At 54.9% G+C, this 23,954-nt stretch overlaps 1 protein-coding gene across 3 annotated transcripts in view; it reads left to right on the forward strand.

Moving 5' to 3' along the window:
• Nucleotides 1-3,562: 3,562 nt before the first annotated feature.
• Nucleotides 3,563-23,954, forward strand: part of MED27 (mediator complex subunit 27) — a 175,242-nt gene continuing 154,850 nt past the window's right edge. The window contains exons 1-2 of one of the 3 annotated variants that reach the window (XM_058672284.1): nucleotides 3,563-3,802; nucleotides 5,430-5,574. In XM_058672284.1, coding sequence (XP_058528267.1) covers nucleotides 3,600-3,802; nucleotides 5,430-5,574 — 348 coding nt within the window. In that variant the 5' untranslated portion in view covers nucleotides 3,563-3,599. Of the gene's footprint in view, nucleotides 3,803-4,634; nucleotides 4,665-5,287; nucleotides 5,340-5,429; nucleotides 5,575-23,954 lie in introns of those variants that run through there. The other 2 variants (XM_058672286.1, XM_058672285.1) reach the window with 2 other exon arrangements.

The raw sequence follows: 23,954 nt of genomic DNA on the forward strand, positions 1-23,954 counted from the left end.
TCTTTGGAGATCTCCCCAATCAAACTGCTGGACTCAGAACCCTAACCAAGAAAAGACAGAAGACAGAACAGGTCAATCATTCAACTCAGCTATATGTTAGCAGCGAAATATGGGGCAAACGGAGACTTTATGATGGACCATTTCAATCAGTGGACGACCTCATCGAGCGAAACTGGCAGCGATTCATAACTGGAGAACTGTTAAAACCACTTGAGCACATATCTCAGAGCATGCCCCACATCCGGGACTTGGGGTGGGCGGGAAACCGGGTGGGGCTTCTCCCTCAATATCCCCCTTTACCTCAGATACATGATGGAAACAATATGGACATAATAGTATTACCCACTTCCCTATCCCCCTGAACCTTTTTTTTTAAACTGTAATTAACTATGTAAAGATTGTCAACAACAATACAATAAAATAAATTAAAAGAGATTTATTGTCTTTGTCTCAAAGGCAGCGTGATAGAGAGGGAGAGACAGAGTGAGAAAGAGATTTTCCACTTGTTTGCTTACCTCCCCAGTGGCTGCGATGGCTAGGGTTGGGCCAGGCTGAAGCGGGCAGCCAGGAACTTGGGCCTGCCACCATTCAGGAGCATTGGCAGGGGGCTAGATCAGAAGCAGAGCAGCCGGGACTGAACGGGCACTCTGACACGGGAGACATCTTAACCCATTGCACCCCAGTGCCGGTCCATTTCTTTGTCTTTCACAGTATATATATGAATGCTTATTCATATTTACCTGAAAGGCAATGAGAGAGATTTCCCATCTACTAATGGACTGTCCAAACTGGATGATGCTGAGACCAGGGTCTGAGTACCCACCCCGGCTCTCCCATGTCCCAGGACACGCACCAGTCAGAAGCAGGAGTCAGCTGCAGAGCCGGGCCGTGAGCGCCAGCAAGCCACAGTGGGACGTGGGCCCCTTCACTGGTGTTTGAGCCGCAGCCCAGTGCTCACCTTCAAGTCCAGTCACTGTACCTTTCAATGCGAGCTTCAGCGACGGCCTGAGCAGATGGCAGGAACGTCACAGGTGCCCCTGCTGTCCTAAGTGCCCTGGACCAGGGGGTATACAGCGCACCCTGTCACTGGCAGCATTGGCTCTGGCCTCTTGCTTAAACCATTGCCTGGCCAGTTTCTCCTCCCTGAAGTCACTAACCACCCTTTTCTCCCCCCACCCCTTTCCACAGCATCTCTGAGTTACTAAAAAGTTGTGGTCAAACATGTGAGGCTTTCTGCCTGGGCCACCTCAGAGCCCTCAGCGCAGCAGCCCGAGGGACGCACAGTCACGCATTTGCGTGGGCATCATCCTCACCGTGAGCGGAATGTCGCCAGTGCTGTCCCCACGCAAGGCCTTTGCAAGGATGATTTGAAATCGTTCTTACAGCGGCTCTTCAGCTTGCTCTTTTTAATTTTTTAAAAATATTATTTACGTAGTTGAGAGGGATGGCTGTGTGGGCCTCTGATTAGGGTAGGGAAGTTCAGGTATGGAGGGAGGCAGGTGGGACACAGATTGCAGCTTTCCTATTTTTTTTTCTCCTGTGTCTGCAGGGGAGGAGCGGGGAGAGGGCACTCCTTGTTGTCAAACTAAAACAGTACCCGGGGATGGGGGGGTCGGTCATTTAACGATGCTTTAGAGACCCCGGTGTGTTCCAAGGGCATTACTTCAGTGGTTTGGACAGTTCTGTGAAGTTCTGTAAAGTTGTTGGTTTCATTGCATCAGGGTTGAGAAAATCTTTCCAAAGTCTATTGGTAGACGAAGTCCATCTTAGTGCATCCACAGGTCCAGGAACATGTTACAAAGCTTGGCCAGGGGCATTGTCCAACCTGTCCAGTTTTTCATTCTCTGAAGAGCCACTCTATGTCCCCTGCTGGCCTAGATGAGCTGGCTGTCATGTCCCCTGTGTGCGTCTGGATACACTACCCACTGCAAGGGCAGCAGCAATTAAGGCGGCCCAGTCCTGATACATGCACTTTAAGGTCAGACCACACATCCTGTGATTGTCCCTGGGGCCAGAGTTTGAGTCCAGTGGTCCAGTCAGGTAGTCCCCCAAGAGACCTCATCTGGGATGACCTCAGATTTGACTCTTTTGTGTGCCAGCCAATGCATGGCCAGGTGCAGTCTGTCACCTGCACTAGCCAATGCACACAATGGTGGATGTACCTGCCCGCTCAGTTCAGCCCCAGCCCCATCTCGTGAACTGACCAGTGCTGTGACCCGGCAGCTGGCTCTTGTTGCCACTGCAGAAGCCAGCAGGACTTTCTGGGGTGGACATGAAGGTGAGTTCAGGGTCACCACCTTGATCTTCCTGCTCCCAGTCCCCAGTTCTGCTAAGTCAGGGTATGAGGACGTGGAACCAAGATGATGCGTTTCAGAATCCTGTCTTGAGCATCTGTAAAAGCGGGTTTTACCAGGATTTGGGGGGTTTGGGACAGTTCCTAAGCCTCTGTCTGCTGCCCCACTCTCAGTGTCTTGCGTGGTTTATTTGGAAGTGTGGACTTCCCTGGACAGCAGTGTCTGGCAGCCACCCTCCTCCACTCCGCGTCTGCAGCTCTGAATACCCCAAGGTTGCTCTGCAAGTGGATTCCAACGTTGTGTGCTGGTCTGACCGGCACGTTCCACTCAGCACAGTCTTCAGGGCTCCCCCATATCGTTACACGTGGCAGGCTGTCTTTTCGGCTGAACACTGAACGTTGTGGTATGGAGGGGCTGGTGTTGGGGTGCATCGGGTAAGCCTTCCATCCCGCATGAGTGAGGGCCCAGATCTCCCTGGCAAAGCAGCAGAAGATGGTCTAGGTACTGGATCCTGTCCACCCTGTGGGAGACACGGATGGAGTTTCAGGCTCAAGGCCTTGGCATGTACCAGCCTCAACAGCTCAGCCATTTGGGGTGGAGCCAGCAGGTGAAGAGCTGTCTCCACCCTGCCGCATCTGCCTTTTGTATAAATAACTAATCTTAAACAAAACAAAACAAAACAAAAGAAAACAAAACAAAATAGCCTTTGTCCATTCATCTGTTGATTGGTACTTGGCTGCTTCCATCTTGAATATCTCACAGACTGGGTACACATCTCTCAGGGCCTTCCTTTCCTGCCTCTGGGTATATGGCCAAGAATGGAACTCCTGGGTCTTTATCTTTCCCTTTGTAATTCATAAACATCTTGGGGGACACTTTGAGGCTGGGTAAATACGCTGTGGTTCTTCTCACTGGGAAGTGCTGATTTTGACCGGAATCGATTTTTGCTAATGGTTGTCAATTGGCGATTTTCCAATTCCATTACTCCTGCTGCATTTCTCTGTTGGTGTCTGGGTACAGGGGGAAAATGTCTACTTATTTATTATATGGACACTTTATTGTTCGGAGTAATTTTCTTCCACACGATCCCTGAATGTGGGCTTGGGGAAATGCAAGAACTTCACTGCCTTGCCACCTTTGAGTTCGCTTAAGTAGAATTCTCACGCCGCTGATAACCTGGATCGGTTCCCGAGGCAGTCGGCCTCCTGCGAACTACATTTCCCAGCAGCCCCGGGCACGTCATAAGCGAGCGCGGCGGCCGGCTTGGGAAGCCGGTTTGGGAGAGCCGGCGGTGGCGGCGGCAACATGGCGGACGTGCTGAGCGTCGGGGTGAACCTCGAGGCCTTTGCCCAAGCCATCAGTGCCATCCAGGCGCTGCGCTCCAGCGTGAGCAGGGTGTTCGACTGCCTGAAGGATGGCATGCGGAACAAGGAGACACTGGAGGGCCGGGAGAAGGCCTTCATTGCGCACTTCCAAGACAACTTGCATTCGGTCAACCGGGACCTCAAGTAGGTACCGGTTGAGGAGGCCCGGGTCGGGACCGGCCCCGCCACGCCCCCGCGCGAGGCGTTGCTCTGGAGGGGCTGCGCTCCGCGTCCTCTGCGAGCCCCGCCAGCCCCCCAGGAGAGCCTGCTCCTCGAGCCCGCCGAGTGGTCGCCCGGTCCCCTTCCATGCTGCCGCAGGTGCACTGGGCAGCGCTGTCACCCGTGGGCTCCCGAGCCCCGTGCCTGGTCAGCCTGGCTGCTGCCCCTGCGGGGCTCACCAGGGCCCCTGTGCCTGCGCAGACTGACGCTTGAATCGGGGACCCTTAAGACCTCCCGGGACAGCTCTCCATCATGCTTTGTAGGGCTTAAGACCGCACGTTTTTTTTTTTTTTTCCTAAGGGTTGCCGTAAGAGGGGAATGAGCAGGTGCTTATCAAACGCTGCAAGCCTGGGAGCACTTGTTGGTTGCTTGGGCGGGCTCCCTTACGGAGAGAGAGTGTCCGTCTTCGTGGGGGAGGCATTTGGGGAGCTGGTTGTCCTGTGATTCCTGGACAGGTTCAAGTCTCCTTAGTAACCAGGCGGAAAGAAGTGCGGGGAGGTGGCGGCCCAGGGATGGGGCCTTTCTGCCCACCTCGTAGTCATCACTCCCACACCTCCCCCATACTCCCAGGGGTATTTGCAGCCTGTACGTTCCTGGCTGGAGGGGACACTTGGCCTTCTGTGTCGTGCTGGGATGTAGAACCCTTCAGCGTCTTGCGAACTGCTTCAGAGTGTTCAGGCCTGTCCCGAGTCCTGCCAGCCCCAACAGCGTGCCTCGCAGCTGCCGGGGCGGGGTGGTGCCTTCCCTTTCATTGATCGCGTCTTTGCCTTGCCACCTTTCACCATCTGTGAGGCGTCCCGTCCACATCTCTCCCGAGGTCGATGATGAGGAATCCGGGTTTCCTCAGGTGGGCTCGCTGTTCTGCGCGGGGTGAGAGGCAGCGTCTGACGCCCTCACATGTCACAAGCCCCGGAAGCCTGCTTCCGGGGGACTTACTGATCTGGGTCCCAGCGTCCCTGCTCTTTTGCAGTGGCAACAGGGAGCTCACACTTAGGCCTTTTCTTGATGGGCCCTCGTCTCTCTTGCCTTTTTTTTTTTTTAAGATTTATTTATTTTTATTGGAAAGTCAGATATACAGAGAGGAGGAGAGACAGAGAGGAAGATCTTCCGTCCGATGATTCACTCCCCAAGTGAGCGCAACGGCTGGTACTGCGCCAATCCAAAGCCAGGAACCAGGAACTTCCTCCAGGTCTCCCACACGGGTGCAGGGTCCCAAAGCATTGGGCCGTTCCTCAACTGCTTTCCCAGGCCACAAGCAGGGAGCTGGATGGGAAGTGGAGCAGCCGGGATTAGAACCGGCGCCTATATGGGATCCCGGGGCGTTCAAGGCGAGGACTTTAGCTGCTAGGTCACACCGCTGGGCCCTCTCTTGCCTTTTGAAAGCCTTTCTTCTGAAGGCTCTCTGATGGCTGGCCAGCCAGGCAGCCTATGCCAGCTGGGTTGGCTTCTCACTGGTGTGCAGGTGGGTCCCCGCTGGTGTGTGCGCAGGCCCCGGTTGGGTGCATGTGGCATATGTGTGGGCCCACTGACGTGCTTTCTGGTCCCTGTGCAGCGAGCTGGAGCGGCTGAGCAACCTGGTGGGGAAGCCGTCTGAGAACCACCCTCTGCACAACAGCGGGCTGCTGAGTCTGGATCCGGTACAGGACAAAACCCCGCTCTACAGCCAGCTCCTTCAGGCCTACAAATGGTCCAACAAGGTGAGGGACATGTCGTGCAGGAAGCCCAGAGCGGGAAAGCCACTTGTGCTTGCTTCCTGTCTGCCAAGAACGGGGCCCAGGTTTGATTTCTGTTTTGTTGATTCACCATGAGGTTCCAGAAGTGTGAGTCTTGGGAATTTGCTTACAAGCTCTCTGGTCGTTCTTTGAGGTCTTGGAGGATGAATAAGGTCCCCTGGGCAATTGCATTGTTTAAAAAAAGTCACAGGTCAGGTGGTTTGGAGCAGCCGTAAGGACCACTGGCAGTCATGTATGAGACAGGTTGTACCACGTGCATTGTGTCTGGGAAGGCCTGCCAGCTGGCACCAGGTTCCAAGGGAAGCCCCCTGATCCCAGGAGGTTCTGAAACGGTGGTCTATGTGTCCCCCGCTCCTGGTGTTTGTGTTCCTGGACTGTAAGAATGTCTGCGCTGTTTGCTGGATTGTAGTCTGCTTCCTGGAAACCGCTGGTCTCTTCAGCAGGCGGACCCCCAGCTAGCCCTTCTGATGGGTGCAGAAGGGGCGCCGCACTGTGGACTAACTTGCTGGACTGTCAGGCCTGCGGGCCTGGGAGCGGCCTGGGTGTCTTGGTTTGGATGCTGAGTGTGTGTCACCGTTCACGGGTACTGAGGACAGGCGTCACCGTCTCTGTTCTTCATGGCCTCTTTGCCATAGAGCGTATCAGGAAGGGGATGTTCTTTTTGCATTTCCCCGGGGTAAGGGGTGGCAGGTGGAGGCTGGATTCTGAAGTTCCAAGTACAGTGCCAAAGCCCAGTGCTGTCCTCAGCCCGAGTTCTCCTGTTGACCCTCCCAGTGGCGGGAGGCTGGCGTGGTGTTTGGATGAGCGCCTTGTGTCTGTGTCAGGCCCTGGAAGAGGATTCTGGCCATGCCTGGCCATATCCGCTGAGATGGTCAGTGAGTCCACAGGTGGGAGTCCAGCCTGTGGCCCCCTTGGTGCTGGAGAAAGGCCCCAAGGCGGGGGAGGCTCCTGAGGCAAGAGAAGTAGTTCTCAAGAGGTCAGGGTGGGAAGGACCTACGGCACAGACCATGGTGAGTGACACCTGGGGGACTTGCTAAGCCACACGTGGGCCTGTCCCAGCCCTGGCCCCGGCTGTCCCGTTTAGGCCTTCTTGTTTGCCCGGGGCATTCTTCATCCTTGTGGTCGTCTGGTCAGTAGGTAAGGGCTGTGATTCCTGTAGGTTGGGCTGCTTGTGGAAGCTGTCGTATATGCATGTGGAGGCCACGTTGACGGACCGTGTGGGGTTGGATTGTTCTGGAGCAGAACTTTTTGCTGGTGGAGATGTAGGGGTGTGAGTGACAGCTGCTCTGCTCTGGGACTGAGGGAGACGTGAACACGTAGGTCAGGGTGGCTGACTTACTCATAGAGTCTGATTGTCAGCTGTGCAAACGGACGCCCCTGCCACGGTGGGAAGCAGCCGAGGGGGTGCCAAGGAGCAGACACCTGCCCGTGCCCTCCCTGCCTGCAGGTGCTGTGCTGGTGTGGGAGCCGTGTCCTAGGCGTCTCCTGCCTGTGAGGGCAGGCTCCTGGGTGGTGACTTCTCCGTGGCTGCTCGGTAGCTGTAGGGGAGTCCACCCTTTGTTTTAGCCGTGAGGAAGCTGGTGTGGTGAAGGTTCCCCAGCTATGCTGGGATGTGGGGCTCCTGGTGTGTTCAGTGTGCTTCTAACAAGTGGTATCTTAGTCCGGTTTCATAGTGTTCCCCCCTTAGCCTGCATCTTAGGAACAATTCCTACTAAACGTTATTCACAAATATGTCTGCTAATTTTGATAGTTTATCAGAGGATGGAGGTGGCCAGTACATAGATGGGTCACAGGTTTTCACACTGTGGCTGTTTGCAGGCAGACATCACTGCTCAGCTGCTCAGCCTTTCCTGTTGAGGCTGTGTGTGTTGGCTTTGAATGCTTGCCACTCTGAGCAGGAGCTAGGCGGCCACTTGTGTTCAGAGAAGGGAGACAGGAACAGTGCGTTCTGGTAGCCTTGGCAGTGTCCTATGTGAATACCACCTGTTTCTACTTTGCCTTACTCCAGCAAGGATTTGAGGTAAAAAAAGGTAAAGGGGACCTGGTAGGCTGCAGACGTAAAGAAGGGAGAGACAGAGCAGCTGCTTGCGGGTCTGACGAGCGTGTGCCGTTAGTGTGTGTTGGAATGCTGTCCTGTGCCCCAGTAGGACGTGTCCTTGCTACTGTCCTTTTAAAGCAAAGAAGGAAGAACAGAGAAGACGCCCATCTGCTGGGTCACTGCCCTGTGCCCGGGGCTGGCCTAGGCCAAGGCCAGGAGCAGGTGCAGGTTGGCCACGTGAGTGGCAGGGACCTAAGTCGCGAGCCATCATCCACTGCCGCCCATCAGCCAGAGTCAGGACTGAGCTGGGACTCAACTCTGTGCCTGCTGGTGTGCCATGTGGGCTTGGTAACTGACTTTTCTTAAAAAAAAAAGAGAGAGATTTATTTTATTGGAAAGTCAGATATACAGAGAGAAGGAGATACAAAGAGGAAGATCTTCTGTTCGCTGGTTCACTCCCCAAGTGGCCGCAATGGCCAAATGCTGAGCCAGTCTGAAGCCAGGAGCCAGGAACTTCTTCCGGGTCTCCCATATGGGTGCAGGGTCCTAAGGCTTTGGGTCATCCTCCACTGCTTTCCCAGGCCACGGCGGGGTTCTGGATGGGAAGTGGAGCATCCAGGACATGAACCAATGGCCATATGGGATCCCAGCACATGCAAGGCAAGGATTTAGCTGCTGGGCTATTACGCTGGGCCTGGTAACTGACATCTTAACTGCTAGGCCAAATGCTGATTCCAGGGGCCGCATGTTGGGCAAAGAACTGGCTATGAACACGACACCTTGACAGAAGAGAGTAAAGCAAGGGTTAGAATGCCTGTGCATGTTTGCGTTTCTTTAATAAACTCGAGAAATAGCCTCAAGAAATAAGGTGGTCGTCTGCTTTCTGGCTGGTGACATGGGAGAAGCAAACAGTTATATTTGTTTATCTTACTCCTTCAACAAATGAAAAGAGCTTTTTAATTGCTGAAGCTTTTATCATTCGTTGTTTTTTCCCCTCAAAGCGTTGAGAGCGGTAAGTACATTAGTAAAGTGAAGTTCGGGTAACTGCCGATGTCAGCTCTGTGCGCTGTCAGGGAGTGTGGGGAAGGCTCTCATGCCGCCCGTGGGTGATGAACTTTGTGTTTTATGTCCTACTGGCCACGGAAAAGTCTCGTTCCTGCCTAACGACTAATTATTTTCTTCAGGGGATTTTGTAATTTTTGTAAAGTCAGTTGGAATATTAATTATGTGGTAGTTGGCATAATTGTTAGAATAACACACATAACAATTAATCTCGTCTAGTGAAATGGTGCTGGATTGCTGCGGGCAGCACTTTTCTGTGCTGAATTGGGGAAGGAGTTCCGCTTTGAATTCTTGTGCGCCAGCACATAATCGCTCTGTAGAGGGTGACAGGCCCTCTTGGTGCGGCAGGAGATAATTGGTGCCTACACTGTCCTTGCCGTGGAGCAGTCTGTGTGCCCTCATGTCGCTGGCTGTGCACAGGCCTGCCGAGCTGTGGCCTGGACCCATGCTGGTGCCGAAGGCTGGCTGCAGGATGCCCAGCGTCCTGGCCCCAGGTTTCCATGCCAGCTTGCACTGCTTCCATCTGTCCATGGCACAGTGCATGGGGTATAAGTCCAGTACAGCTCTGGACGCTGAAACCCGAGGGTGTCCAAGTGGCCAGCCTCTCCTGTCCACACCCTCCTTGTTCTAGGGAGTCATGAAGTGCACGTGTGCAGTGCAGGGGCGTTTCCCCTTTGCCATTCACAGTGAGTCCACAGAGGAAGGCCCATGGGGAGGCAGGCCACCACCACTGCCCGAGGAGTGGGCCACACCTCTCCGTCCCTGGCGCCGTCTGCATTGCCGCTTTAAGCTGGGCTGAACAATGTGAACAGTGTTTACGGTGTGTTCCTGTCGGCATTTTTAAAATGTTCCTATTGGTTCCTAAGCAGCAGCAACTTTTTTGGGGGAAAGATTTATTTATTTATTTATTTGAAAGAATTACAGAGGGGGTGGGTGAGAGTCTTCCATCTGTTTGTTTACTCCCCAGACGGCTGCAGTGGCGGAGGCTGGTGTAGGTGGCAGGGGCCCAGACACTTGGGCCATCTTCCACTGCTTTCCTAGGACTCGTTAGCAGGGAACTTGTTGGGCAGTGGAGCAGCTGGGACATGAGCTGGTGTTGCAGGTGGCAGCTTTACGTGCTGTGTATCATGCCAGCCCCAAAGCAGCAACTCTAGATCCCAAGCATGTTCTGATGTACCCGGCCATGCCCGCATCCTGAACTGGGTCAGCAGCACTCCTGTCACACTCGTGTCGCTGTCTACATCCCTCCTTGGCATGCTGGGAGTTGTCACACTTTGTGAGGCGCCTAGTGCACAGTGAGCATCCAATTAGAATGCACAGAATGAAGAAAAGGTTAAGCAAAAGCTTTTTCTCTTGAATTTTTCATTTACAACCCCGCTTTGTGGTTTGCTTGCTTGTGTGTGTGTGTGAGGGTGTGATAAAAGGACATTCTGTGTCCAGCCAACGTGGGGAAGGCCAGCTGTGCTAGCTGCAGCTGAGAGACCATCCTGTGACCTCCAGAGAGGCAGACTGCAGGTTGGAAAGCCAGGCGAGGTCAGATGGTGAATTGCTAAAAAGTCCCGGAGGGCTGGGGTTAGCCACTTGTGCCCCTGCACCCTCCTTATGGGCTCAGATCACAGCTAGTGCCTCCGAGGGGATGGGACTCGGAGGGGAGCCGATGCATGCTAGGATGGCTGGGGTGTGGGGAGAGATGTGGCAGCCCTCACTCAGCCTCCCTAGTGAGTTGCCAGTCCCTGATTCTATACCCTTGCTACAAGGCCCAGCCCAACTCACTCCTCTGTCTGTTTTGGGAACACAGATCCATTTGGAATATCGGGAAAGAACAGCACCTCGGTGTCCCCGGAGTCCAACCTTGCAACCCTGCATCGGGCCCTGCTTTAGCAAAGGTGCCAAGCGCCTCGTGTGACTCTAGCCTTCATTTCACCCAGTCACTCCAAATGAGGCTCCAGCATCAGGATCTGAGTGCAGCCTGACTGCCCTGTTAGCCTTGACCCCTCCCCCACTCACAACCCCTTCCTCCCTCCTCCCACTCACAACCCTGAGAGCTTGGGGACTGTTATGGGAAGAACAAAAGGTAATGCAACCCAGCAGAAAACACAGCCATATAACCCAGTCTGCTGGATTCTGTAGGGTTCAGAAACATAAAGACTTCTGGGTAAGTTCAGGAGTCAGATGATCTGGATTGTGATCCACCTTTGGGCCACCATCTGCTGGTATGTAAACAGGGACACCTCCAGTGTGTGTCATCATCAGTGAGATAATGCCTGTCTGCCGCCCCAGGGAAACTCCCACTTCAAAGTTGAGCTAGGGGGACGGTGGTTCCCTGGTGTGGCACCCGTGGTGTGTGTGCAGTGTGGCAGTGCTGCAGTGTTTGTATGCAGTGTGACATGTGTATATGCAGTGTGGCAGTGCTGCAGTGTGGCGTGTGTGTGCAGTGGTGTGTGTGTGTGCAGTGTGGCAGTGCTGCAGTGTGTGTATGCAGTGTGATGTGTATATGCAGTGTGGCAGTGCTGCAGTGTGGTGTGTGTGTGCAATGGTGTGTGTGTGTGTGCAGTGTGGCAGTGCTGCAGAGTGGTGTCTGTGTGTGTGCAGTGTGGCAGTGCTGCAGTGTGGCATGTGTGTCTGCATGTGGCAGTGCCACAGTGTGGCATGTGTGTGCAGTGTGGCAGTGCTGCAGTGTGTGTATGCAATGTGACATGTGTGTGCAGTGTGGCATGTGTGTGTAGTGTGGCAGTGCCACAGTGTGGTGTGTGTGTGTGTGTAGTGTGGCAGTGCCACAGTGTGGTGTGTGTCTGTGCAGTGTGGCAGTGCTGCAGTGTGGTGGGTGTGTCTCTGTAGGGTGGCAGTGCCACAGTGTGGTGTGTGTGCGTGTGTAGTGTGGCAGTGCTGCAGTGTGGTGTGTGTGTAGTGTGGCAGTGCCACAGTGTGGTGTGTGTGTGTGTGTAGTGTGGCAGTGCCACAGTGTGGTGTGTGTCTGTGCAGTGTGGCAGTGCCGCAGTGTGGTGGGTGTGTCTGTGCAGTGTGGCAGTGCTGCAGTGTGGTGTGTGTCTGTGCAGTGTGGCAGTGCCACAGTGTGGCATGTGTCTGTGCAGTGTGGCAGTGCCGCAGTGTGGCATGTGTGTCTGTGCAGTGTGGCAGTGCCGCAGTGTGGTGTGTGTCTGTGCAGTGTGGCAGTGCCGCAGTGTGGTGTGTGTCTGTGCAGTGTGGCAGTGCCGCAGTGTGGCATGTGTGTCTGTGCAGTGTGGCAGTGCCGCAGTGTGGTGTGTGTCTGTGCAGTGTGGCAGTGCCGCAGTGTGGCATGTGTGTCTGTGCAGTGTGGCAGTGCCGCAGTGTGGCATGTGTGTGCGCAGTGTGGCAGTGCCGCAGTGTGTGTGCAGTGTGCAGTGTGTGTGCAGTGTGGTGGGTGTGTGCGCAGTGTGGCAGTGCTGCAGTGTGTGTATGCAATGTGACGTGTGTGCAGTGTGGTGGGTGTGTGGCCGTGCTGCAGTGCTACTCGTGATTATGAGTGTAGCCCACCTCAGGTCATATCCCAGTTCTTGTACTTGCCTAGCTGTAACGGGCCTCAGTCTTTCCATTCTGTAAGGTGGGCATGACAACATGCCTACTTCAGAAGGCTGGAACCAAGTGAGGTGATGTGAGTATAGCATGGCCTGAAACCATAGGACGATTCCAAGGCTGCCATGGTGGCTCCACTCTGCCCTGGCTCTCCTACCCTCGACTCTTCTCAGGCTCTTCAGATGCCAGGTTCCTTGGGAGTGGTGAGGAACGCCACCTTTCCCACCACTGCAATCTAGACCTAGACATCAGCTGTTTCCATGTGAGTGAGTGGGGGGTGGGAGAGGGCTGGGAGAATTGAGGGCTCATTGGAGGCAGAGCCAGCTTCCTGGGAGCAGTGAAGGGGTCGCAGAGCAGGCAGAAGGGCACGTGCTTTGCAGGGCTGGCCTGCTCCTCCTGGTCTGCTCCCTTGGGCGCTCACCCAGTCCTCCCAGAACCTGCACTTGATGTTGGCCTGCATGTGCAGGAGGGTGGGGGGCAGCTGCGGGCAGCCAGCCAGGGCTCTGTGGCCTTGGATTCAGAAGCCGGTGCCTGTGCATGGGGTGCCTGTTACCCGCGGAACTGGGCTGTGTGCCCCAGGTCATTCCACCAGCTTCCTGACCAGGGCAGGGCAGTGCCTTCTTGGGGTGTGCTGAGGGCCTGCAGCTCTGTCACTCCAGGTGCCCAGGACTGCACCTCGGGTGGCAGGAGCGGGTGTTAGCAATAGATGTTCTTTGCATTGGTGCTAATGGCAAAGCTGCTACCTGGCTGGTTTACCCTGGAGAGCGGCATTTTGTCTGTGAGTCCCTCTGAGGTCTGGCCCTCCTCGTGGGGATGGCGGCTGACCTGTCCAGGTCCTGCCCTCCCTCCGCGACGGTCCAGGCCGTTTCTGGAGGCCACAACCATGGTGGGTGCTTCTGAGAGGCTGTGGACTACCCCAGGCAGTGCCACAGTCCTGGAGGCCTCGGGTGGAATGTACCCTGCAGGTCTGCCCAGGGCAGTGGCTTCCTCTGGCAGGCCAGCTGTGTCCCCAGCACACTAAACGCTGCAGCTCACTGCCACCTCCTCACATCCAGTTTCTCAGCGAAGTGTGGCTTTGTTGCTGCCACCCGGAGTTTGCTGGCCACCGTCTCGGAGCAGGGATGGCTTGTGCCGGGAGGCCGCACTCATTCCTTGTCCCTGTTGGCCTGCTTCCTGTCTCCAGTCTGAGTTGAGGATCTCAGGTGGAAAGGAACTGTCCTGGGCATTTTGCTTCGCACCGAGTCGTAGGTTGGTGGGAAGGAGCGGCCTGGACAGGGTGGGCTGTCTCGATTTGGACATGCTCGCCTCCCTTGCCAGTCGTATGCGTGGACATTGAGTCTGTTGCCAGCTTAGCTGTCTCCCCTGAGCTCCAGAGGCAGGTGTCCAAGGCCCTGCCACACACTTGGACTGAGGCACTTGAGAGCTGAAATCCTGTTCCCATAGGCCTTGGCAAACCAGCCCCGCATGGTGGGTGCCTGCTGTGTACCTGCACCCTTGGGTGTCACACATGGCTGCTGCCCAGCCTTCACACTACCTGACCCATTTTTTATTCCACTTTTTCCCAACCGCCTTCCACGTTGGTGCTGCTGCCTGGGCCCTGGCCGTGTTCCTGCTGGTCTGCAGCCTGCACTCTGCCCTCTCTAATCTGTGTGCCGTGTGGGGCAGCAAGGGGCCCCTCTCCCTCGGGATGGCTTCCAACTGCTCAGCTGGCATTCGGAGTCTGGGAGCAGCCTGTTCTCTGGCCGGGTAATCTGGGCCGTTTCCTCCTCACCTGTCCAAGCAGGATTAGGCCACCTGGTGGGAATTGAGGAAGGTGTGGGCGCTGTGCCTGAGTGTGTGGCCTGGGTGTGCGCTCCCAGCTTAGCATCTGCACTGGCGTCCGTCTGCCTCTGTGGCCGCCCCTCCTCCCGCGTGGTGCGGGCGGTAGCAGCTTTCCTTGTGGAGAATTTCTTTCTCTTTTTTTTCCTATTTTTTTCTTTCTTCTTTTCTTCATTGTGGGAAATTTCAGTTACACACAGCTGGAAGGGTACTGTATCATGCACCCCTGAATACCAGCTTCTGTAAATCAAACATTTTCCTTACTTCATTCTTTCCCTTTCTCTCTCTTAAAGATTGATTAATTGCTTGAAAGTCAGCGGGAGGTATTTCATCCACTGGTTTATGCCCCCAGTAACTGTGATGGTCAGGGCTCCGGAGCCAGGAACTTCATGTGGGTCTCTACGTGGGTACGGGTACCCAAACACTTGGGCCACCTTCCACTGCTTTTCTCAGGCCATTGGCAGGTTGCCGGCTCGTAAGTGGGGCAGTCAGGACCCGAACCAGTGCTCATCTGGGATGCTGGCATTGCAGGCATTGGCTTTACCCCCTACTCCCCAGCGCCGACCCCTGCTGGCTTTCAGGCGGGATGAGGGAGTGGAGTGAGCACTTTGTGCTGAGTTTGCTCCCCTGGCAGTCGCCTCTGCTTCTTTGCCAGTTCTCATCTAGGGAATGAGTGCCGTCCTTAAGGGACTGTGGTATCTTCCCCCTTGGGGCTTTTGCAATGCTGTCCCTTCTTGGGGAAAGGCCTGTGCATTTAGCACTCACCCTGGCTGCTTCCTCCCCCAGGAAGCCCCCTGAGGTATTCCCCTTGAGGCCATTGCTTTGACCCCAGACTCTGTTTACCCTCCTGTTCCCTTCTCAATTTAAGCTCTGCTGTGTGTTAGGACTGAGACTTCCTGCAAGTCCTCTGACACCTTGGACTTTGGAACTCAGTCTGCTGGACCACAGAGTGGGTGTAATATGGATGTCACAGACTCGCTCTGTGAGTGACTGTGGGAATGTGTGTGGACAGGATGCGTGGTGTTTCAACCAGCAGTGGTTGTCACTTCCAGTTGTGACAGAACAGTGCTGGGACAGGGTGCAGGTGAGACCTCCCTGTCCTTGGCTTCTGTCTCCTTAACTTGTTCCTGTTGGCTTCACCTTGGCCTCGCTCAGACTTGTGCTTGTGAGAAATGCAGGGGTGGTGGCGTCTTGACGTGTCTGACCGCTGGGCGCTGCCCGTGGGTGTCCATGGGTGTCCGTGGGGAGGGCAGTGCCTTGCTCGCAGCCGTCCTTGCTCTGTGCTTGCCTGTGTCGGGGCTGTTCTCTGCCGCAGCCGCCTGCTTGTTTGGGGAGGCACAGTTTGCTGCAGTGGCTCCGGCTCGGTGTGGAGCTGGCAGCTGGGGCCAGTCCCTGCCAGCAGGGGCCCTCACCCTGCCTGGGGGTCATCTAGCATGGGTGTCAAATCACTCACCCACTTGCCCCTAGCGCCTGTGTCTGTCAGTTGCCACACTTGGTTCAGCTGGAGGTGTATTTGGTCTCCCTGGTGATGGCTGCGCCACGGGCCTGGCTTCAGTGCTGTTGCACCTGCCGCTGAGGGCTGCTGGGCATCTGTCCCAGCCAGCACCCTCTTCGGTGCTCACCCCACTGCCTCCTCCAGCTCCGAGGAAGTATTTCTTTGAGGAGCGTGTGGGCAGAGCTACTCTCCTCTGTTGCTGCCCTGCGCCTCTGGGCAGCTGTGCTGACCACGGTGGGCTCTCACTATTTGTCCCTTCTCTCTGGGCTGGGTGCTGGGGGCTCACACAGGTTGTTAGTCACGATGCCCCCCCCCCCCCATATTTCCACATAAATGGCACTTGCTGTGTCTGAGGCTTAGGTCTTGGGGGGCCTTGGCCAGCAGATGGGTCATCGCACCTCCTTTGCCTGAGAGAGTGACTCATCGGAGGCCATGCCTCGGCCTCTCCCGGGGACCAATGGTACCTGGCAGCTTGGTAAAGGGGTGTCATGTGGATGTCAGGGAGCACAGGGGGGTTTCTTCCACTGCGGAGGCACTCTAAGATCTTGGCCTGTTCTCTGGAGCGAGGCAGGAGCAGTGGTCTGCCCACATGATACATCAGCTGGCAGCCTCACAAGGCCCAGCCCCGTGTGGACATGGCTCAGGTCAGTCGCCTTGGCCTTTGGGAACGAAGCAGCCGCAGGCCCTTCTGCCTCTGGAGAGCCGACGGCATGTTTGCTTTAAGCCCTGGGCAGGGGCCCGGCTGTGTGGCCTAGCGGCTAGAGTCCTCGCCTTGAACGCCCCGGGATCCCATATGGGCGCCGGTTCTAATCCTGGCAGCTTCACTTCCCATCCAGCTCCCTGCTTGTGGCCTGGGAAAGCAGTCGAGGATGGCCCAAAGCTTTGGGACCCTGCACCCGTGTGGGAGACCCAGAAGAAGTTCCATGTTCCTGGCTTTGGATGCGGCTCACTTGGGGAGTGAAACATCGGATGGAAGATCTTCTCTCTGTCTCTCCTCCTCTCTGTATATCTGGCTTTCCAATAATAATAAATCTTTAAAAAAAACCCTGGGCAGGACAGGGTGGGGTCCCAAGGGATCGGCAGCAGGAGGGTGGCCAGGGCACCCAGCCATGCCTCCTGCTGTGGCAGTGGGCATTCGAGGTGCCAGTCCCTCCCCCCTGTGTGGTTTTCTGATTCCGCGGGCCTTGTGCTCAGGTCTCTGCTGGGGTTCCAAGCCACTGGTGCCTCAGCTCTCCCGCTCCTATGTCCCTGTGTTCCTAGCTCGCCGAGTTGCCTTGTGCCATGACTGCCCACCAATGGGCTTCTCTGGTCCCCACTTGCCGTCGCTTGCCTCGGTGCAGCATTCAGAACGCAGCCATCTCCTTGATGGCCGTGTTGGTGTAACTGGCGGACTTTGACGGGTGAGAGTCTGCATGTGTGTGCACATGCCTGTGGGAGAAGATGGCTGTGCTTGTGGTCAGATGCTCAGCTTGCTGTCCAGAACATGGATAGCGAGTGCCCACACTGTGCCAGGCCCTGTCCTAGACACAGGGCACAAGGCTTACACATGCCAAGCTTCCCCGGCCATGGTCTCATTTCAGCTCTCTGACTTGATCAGGTCAGTGTGGGCTCCTGAGCCACCTGCCAGGCTTTTCTCTCTTCCCTTCTTACCCTACCCAGTGGCTGGAAGTGCCCAGCCTGCCAGTCCTCAGCGCTGGGAAGGGATATAACCCACAGCGCTGGCCGGCGTGATTGGCATGTTTAACTTCTCCAGGAAAATGTCTGAACATAAAGGCAATTTTGTCTTGCTGTCCCCATATCTTAAATTTCATCCTGTTTTATAGCTTGCTGCATTTTAATTCTGTCGCATGATTAATGCAAATGCAGAATCCTTGCCAGGGCCATAGAGCTTTCTGGTGTGCCTGCCCTTGGCAGTCGCCGCTTTGTCCTGCTGCTGCGGGCCAAGGCTGTGCCTGCTGGGAGGAGTTCTCATGGATTCCAGAGAACCCCAGCTAGGTACCTTGTCCTTGTGTCTCAGATCGGCCACGGGTGCTGACTTCTCCTGCTGTCCCCCTCAGGCCTCTCCTGGGGCCTGTTTCGGTCCGAAGAGAACGTGCCATGCCATAGCAGGAGTTGCCCACCCGCTGCCCCCTTGTCCATGAGAGGTAGAGTCTGAGCTGGAACCTTCAGTGGGCGCCAGAGCCCCAGTCAGTACCAAGTCTTGCAGTCCAGCGCCTCTTCCATGACTGTGGCCCTAAGTCTGTAGTTTGAGCTGCAGCAACAAAAACCAGCACATGTCATGCCTGCATCACTTCTCAGGTGAAAGGTTTGCTGTTAGCGCAGGCTGTAGCAGCCTCAGCATCCATTTAGCTTTTTCTTTTTAAAGTCAAGAACTTGTATCTTTTCACTTATTGAAACATTTGGAATTTCTCTCTGGCATATCCAGACGGCTGGCGCTGCTCCTGTTCTTAGGGTTACCCCATGCTGAGGTTCAGCTGAACAGCAGCACTGTGGTACCCCGACAGTCGATTTGCTGCCCAGGACAGCTGCTGAGGGACTTGCGGGCGGGCAGTGCCTGCAGCCTACATGTGTTGGACAGCGTGGTCAGTCACGTGCTGGGACTGCGTCGCTCCACTTGGAACTGGCACTTGTAGGAATCATTCCTCGAGTTGTCCAGTTAGTCTTTTTGGTCTGCAGTGAACTGTGGGTAACTACAGCCTCAGCGAGCTGAGACACAGGGAGGGGACTACTGCACCGTGGCTTAGTCTGTTGAAGTTTTAAGTCCCCGGAGTCCTGGAGGATGGTTTGGCAATGGGAGGGGCTGGCCGGATGCCACTACTTTTTTCTTTTCCCAAGATTTTATTTCATTTTTATTGGAAAGACAGATTTATAGAGAGGAGAGAGAATGATCATCCATCCACTGGTGCACTCCCCAAGTGGCCGCAGTGGCTGGAGTTGAGCCAATCCAAAGCCAGGAGCCAGGAGCCTCTCCCAGGCTTCCCTCACGGGTGCAGGGTCCCACGGCCTCAGGCCGTCCTCCCCTGCTCTCCCAGGCCACAAGCAGGGAGTGGAATGGGAAGTGGAGCAGCCGGGACACAAACTGGTGCCCACACAGGGTCCTGGCGGATACAAGGCCATCACGCCAGGCCTGCCGCTGCTGTAGTGCCTCAGCCAGGGAGTTCTGGAGTCCCGATGCCCTGTGTCCCCTCCGTGTGTCTGACTGCCTTTGCTTTTTATCCAAACAGCCAGTTTCAGGGAGATTTATCTGTCTGACAATTGAAAATCTCACTTGGTCACCCAGTGTGTTTTCTAGAATTGAACGCATTGATTCAAACTGGGACATCAACAGATGCTGTTTGTGGCAAGAATTAGAATCACCGGAGTTTCCGAATAGACTGACTTCCCGGCCTGTTAGCAGAAAATGAAGAGGCGACCGTAGGGGGTTGTGCCCCGTGACGGGATGGGATGTATTTTCCTTCTAGAATCCCAGTTCTCTAAGCCCCACCCTCTGTGCCTGCAGTGCTGGCCCGAAGGAGAGCTCAGCTTGCTTTTTGTTGGCCAGCTGGCCAAGGCTTCTGTCCACTCTGGCCTCTGCCCCCGACACTGCCCTGCAGCAGTGCGAGCATTCCTGCCTAGCTGGATTACTAAGCAAAAAGGCCAACGCTAAATGTCTTTAAAATACTAGAAAAAAAAAATCCACAGAGGATTCTGGAGGCCAACTCTTCCCCTCTCTGCTGTTTTCCCACTTAGTCTAAAACGGAGCAGCCCGTGTGGATGCGCTCCAGCACTGAAAATTCAGTGTGTGTGCAGGGCCCCTCAGGCAACGTCACCCGATAGCCTGCTGGCGGCTCATTGGAGTCCTCGTTGGAGTCCTCGGCCAAAGCACTGTGCTTGGGGACCTCAGCCTGTGACCCGAGCTGTCTTGGAGGGAATGAGATTCCTTCCGAATTGTCTGTCTCAGTCACGTCGGGTCAGGGCGGAGGGGGAGATGTCCGAATCCCCTGGTTGGCAGAGGGTGTTGCTGTGGAAGCGGCCAGGTAGGAGTGGCCTCTTGTTTGCCCCCCTGGCAGCACCCCCTCTGCTTTGGCCCTAAGGCTCTGAGGGACCGGGTAGCGAGTGGGTGGTGTGGAGAGCTCTTGCCAGGATGGCACGTGCCATCTCCTGCTCTCATGCCTCAGATAAGAAGAGTGGGTGTTGTGAAGTGACTGAGGAGCTGTGCCCAGCCTGCTGCAGGCTGTCCCTCTCAGCAGGACATTTGCAGCCGCCCGCAGGGTGACCCCCGTGTCCCAGCACCTCCAGCCTTCTCCCTACACACAGCGTCAGAGTGAACTTTCAAAATGCGAGCTCTGTCACGAGTCTTGCTTCAAATGTGTTGATGATGATTCCTTGTGCTTGGGGCTAAAATCAGCACCACAGTGTGGCTGGGGACGGCCGGGCTGTCCCTGTGTGCCCAGCTCCGGCCCTCAGGCAGCACCTGGAGGTGCCCTAGACGATCCGCACCCACCATGCCCCACATATGTGGGTGCACCCCTCTCTTTGCTTGACATGTCCTTCACAGTGTTTCCAGGTTTTGTTTCTGGTCACATACTTGGGGGGAAAGGGCTCTTCTAAGCCCTGAAGTCAGGTGAGACGCTGGCTGACATCCACGCAGAGGCACGTCCACCTGCCCTGTTAGTGCTGGTTGCCTGGGTGTGAGGACAGGAGCCCGCTGGCCTCTGCCCCCTTGTATTTCCAGATTCTGGCAAAGCCCTCAGGGAGGAAGCCAACTGACTAAACTTGTAGTCAGTTCAGTGAGTGGTTTACTTGCCTCTGAAGTTGGCCTGCTAACTTGCACTACACAGGTTGCTTGAAGGAGGGGGTGAAGGGTGGAGAGGCGGCCTCGGGGCCTACTTTCTGTGGGAGACGGTTGTGCTGAGCTCACATCTGTCCAGGTGCTGTCTGCGTTCTGCTCACAGCCTGGCTTGCTGGAGGATAACGCACATTAAAGGGTGTGTGTGTGTGTGTACTAGTTTGGGGTACAAACAGAAGGCAAATCGTCTTGATTATTTTGAGACAGACAGGAAAGGACAGAGGAAGGGTGGCATGGTTCAGAAGCACTGGCACTTTCTCTTGGCTTTGCAGTGAGAAAGCGATGTCCAACCAGCTCACCCCTGGGATTCTGTGGGGGTGGAGTCAGTGGTTTGGGCCTGGGGTTCAAATCCTGCCTCTTCTCTTACTTGACATTTAACCTGGGGTGACCTGCTCCAGGCCATCTGCTTGGATGTAAATGACCAAGCAGATTCTTAGAGGGGTGCATCCAACTCCGTGGCGGGTCTGTTGAGCTGCTGGGCTGCCCTGGCTGGCTGCTGCCGCACTGTGACCTGACAGTCAGCTCCTGCCCTGGCCCCAGCGGATGGCCACGCTGCCCGCAAGCACTGTGCTGTGACTTGACATCTCAAACTGTTACTTTGGCAGCAAGTGTGAGGTTCCTGACCCCATGAATCAGTCACAAAGAGGCTTGTGCACTTTTTATTTAAAGGTTTATTTATTTTTCTGTTGGAAGGGCAGATTCACAGAAAGGAGATCTTCCATCCTCTGGTTCACTACCCAAATGGCCACAGTAGCCAAAGCTGACCAATCCCAAACCAGGAAATTCTTTCAGGTCTCCTGTGTGGGTGTAGGGTCCCAAGGCTTTGGGCTCCTTGACTGCCTTCCCAGGCCACAGGCAGGAAAGTGGAGCAGCCGGAACATGAACCGGTGCCCATCTTGGTGTACGTTTTTGTGTTAACTATAGATGGGCTGAGATGTCTGTCGGGTGTGTGTGTTGTTAAAGTGGAACTCAGCTCCCCAAACCTTAGGGCCTGGTCTTGGGATGTCACTGGGGCTTGTCCCATCTAGTGTGCCCCTGCCGGCACGTGGCACGGGGTCACAGAGCCCTCAGGTGGGGTTTTGCATTCGGGGTCTGTGACCACATCTCGTTCTGTGCTTCTGTCGGTGTGTTTGCCCTGGAAAACAGCCCGTTGCCCTCATCAGCATCCTCTGAGGTGACCCGTGGCTCCAGGAACTTCAGAGCCACTGCCATAAGAGGCAGAAGTAGTGTTCCTTTTTTATTAATTTGTAAGCAAAACATTTTATTGCTAAATGTTTAAGCCCTCTTGAACCATACCAAATCTTGTGGTGATTAATGTTATACTGTATAAAAACTTATTTCAAGCCAAAATAAGTGATTTAAAAGTATCCCAAGTTGGGCCCAGCGTAATGGCTCAATTGGCTAATCCTTCACTTCCAGGCACCAGGATATCATTTTCAGCGCCAGTTTGTGTCCCAGCTGCTCCACTTCCCATCCAGCTCCCTGCTTGTGGCCTGGGAAAGCAGTGGAGGACGGCCTAAAGCCTTGGGACCCTGCACCGCTTGTGAAACCTGGAAGAAACTCCTGGCTTTGGATTGACTCGGTTCCGGTCCATTGCAGCTACTTGGGGGGTGAACCAGTGGTTGGAAGTTTTTTCTTTTCTCTGTCTCTCTTTCTCTATGCAATCTACCTTTTCAATAAAAATAAATAAATCTTAAAGTCTACTTAGTTAATTTTGTTTGTAAACTATCTACTACTGGCATAAATATTAAAATTAAAAAACCTTTTTATTTTAAAGATTTCTATATGTTTTTATTTGAAAGGCAGATTTTCCAGTGAGAGAAGGAGAGACAGAAAGATCTTCCCTCCGTTGGTTTACTCCCCAAATAGCTGCAGTGACTGGAGCTGGGCCGGTACAAAGCAGGGAACCTGGAGCTTTACCTGGTCTCTCAGATGGGAGAAGGGACCCGAGGACTTGGGCCATCTCTTGCTGCTGTCCCAGGCATTTATAGGGAGCTGGATTGGAAGTGGAGCAGCTGGGATTCAAACCAGTATGCATGTGGGGTGCTTAACCAGAGACTTAACCTACTATGCTATGGTGTTGGTCCCAGAAAAAAATCTTACAGCCCAAATCAAAAGGTCTGGAAGTATTGTTCATAGCATGCCCTGTAGTTCTATCTGCCAGTCTAGATCGACTCCCAAACCCCCATTCCTCCCCTGTGTGCTGGGGGGCAGGACCAGCAGACACGTGCTGTGAGGAGCTGATGGGAGAAGTTCTCTGCAGAGCTGCAGTTCAGCCTCCATCCCTCAGTGACTCATTCAGACATCTTGCACCCCCACCCCCTTTCCTGAAATACTCCCAGTGTTGCAGACCTGGGACTTTCTGTCAGTCCTCGTGGAAGGTGCCTATGTTACCAAGAGCTGTGGGCTCACAGGAGTCAGAAAAGTCCACAAGAAGCGAAACCCTTTGAGTATCGAGCTGTGGCGCTGGGCGGCACTGAGTGGCTGCTGGAGAGCGTGGGGGACTGCGAGGAAGCTCTTCTGAGGCTGCCTGGAGACCTGGCAGGGAGCAGTCCCCGTGGGGGCGGGCAGCGACCTTCAGTGTCCTTGGGCGCTCAGCGTTGACTCAGTGAGTTTGCTTAGCTGTGCCTCTGTAGAGGACATGGTGGCTGGGAAGGTCAGGCTGGGTTGTTGTCCAGCTGTTTTAAACAACTCTTATCCCTTGTTCTGGCTCAGCCTCTTCCGGGGCTCTGCACATCTGATGGCTTTTGTGTTGCTGCTTCGCGTTACAGCCGATCCGGCTGACTCCTTCTCCCAGCCTCTGCACGTGGGTTGTATTTATGTGAATCAATTCTCCTTGTACACAGAGGTGAACACTGAATTTTCATCAATTTGTTAATGCTGTTTCTCACTTGAAGCAAATCCTCCCCAGCCCTTCCTCTCCATAGTGTAGGTAGCTAATAGAATCTAGGCTTTGTCATGTATCTGTTGTGTGACCTTGGGCAAGTTGCTTGGTCCTCCATATCTCTAATTGGGAATAACAAACAGTTCTTACCTTCTAGGGGTGATAGGCCAACTCCGCAAGCTAACACAGGCAAGAGTGATCCTGGGATTCTGTGAATGTTAACAAAGAGGGGGTGCGATGCTGCGTTGGCTGCCCGCATTCCTGTGTGGCTGCCTGGGTTTCAGTCCCGGTTCCACTTCTGATTCCAGCTCTCTGCTCCTTGCACTCATGGGCACAGCAGTGACGGCCTGGGCAGGTGGGTCCCTGTCGCCAAGTGGGAGACCTCTTATCTTTGGGGTTGCAGGCTTTGGGGAGAGGAAGATCGCAGCCCGCCTCCCACCACCAGTGAGCACTGAAATTGAGGATAGTGACAATCAGCTGAGCTACTGGTCCTCTGACAATACAGTCCTAGGGGACAAGTCCTGGTCCTGGTGGTGCGTCTCGGCCGGTGGGGAAGCTATGTGCTGGGTGGTGCGGATTAGTGGTTGTTCTGCTGTGACCTGCAGGTGGCTATCTTGGGTCTTTTGACGGCCCACCGCTCCCAGAGCTGCTGCTGGCTGTGGCG

Source organism: Ochotona princeps, chromosome 14 (genome assembly GCF_030435755.1).
Source record: "Ochotona princeps isolate mOchPri1 chromosome 14, mOchPri1.hap1, whole genome shotgun sequence".
In the NCBI taxonomy this organism is placed as follows: domain Eukaryota; kingdom Metazoa; phylum Chordata; class Mammalia; order Lagomorpha; family Ochotonidae; genus Ochotona; species Ochotona princeps.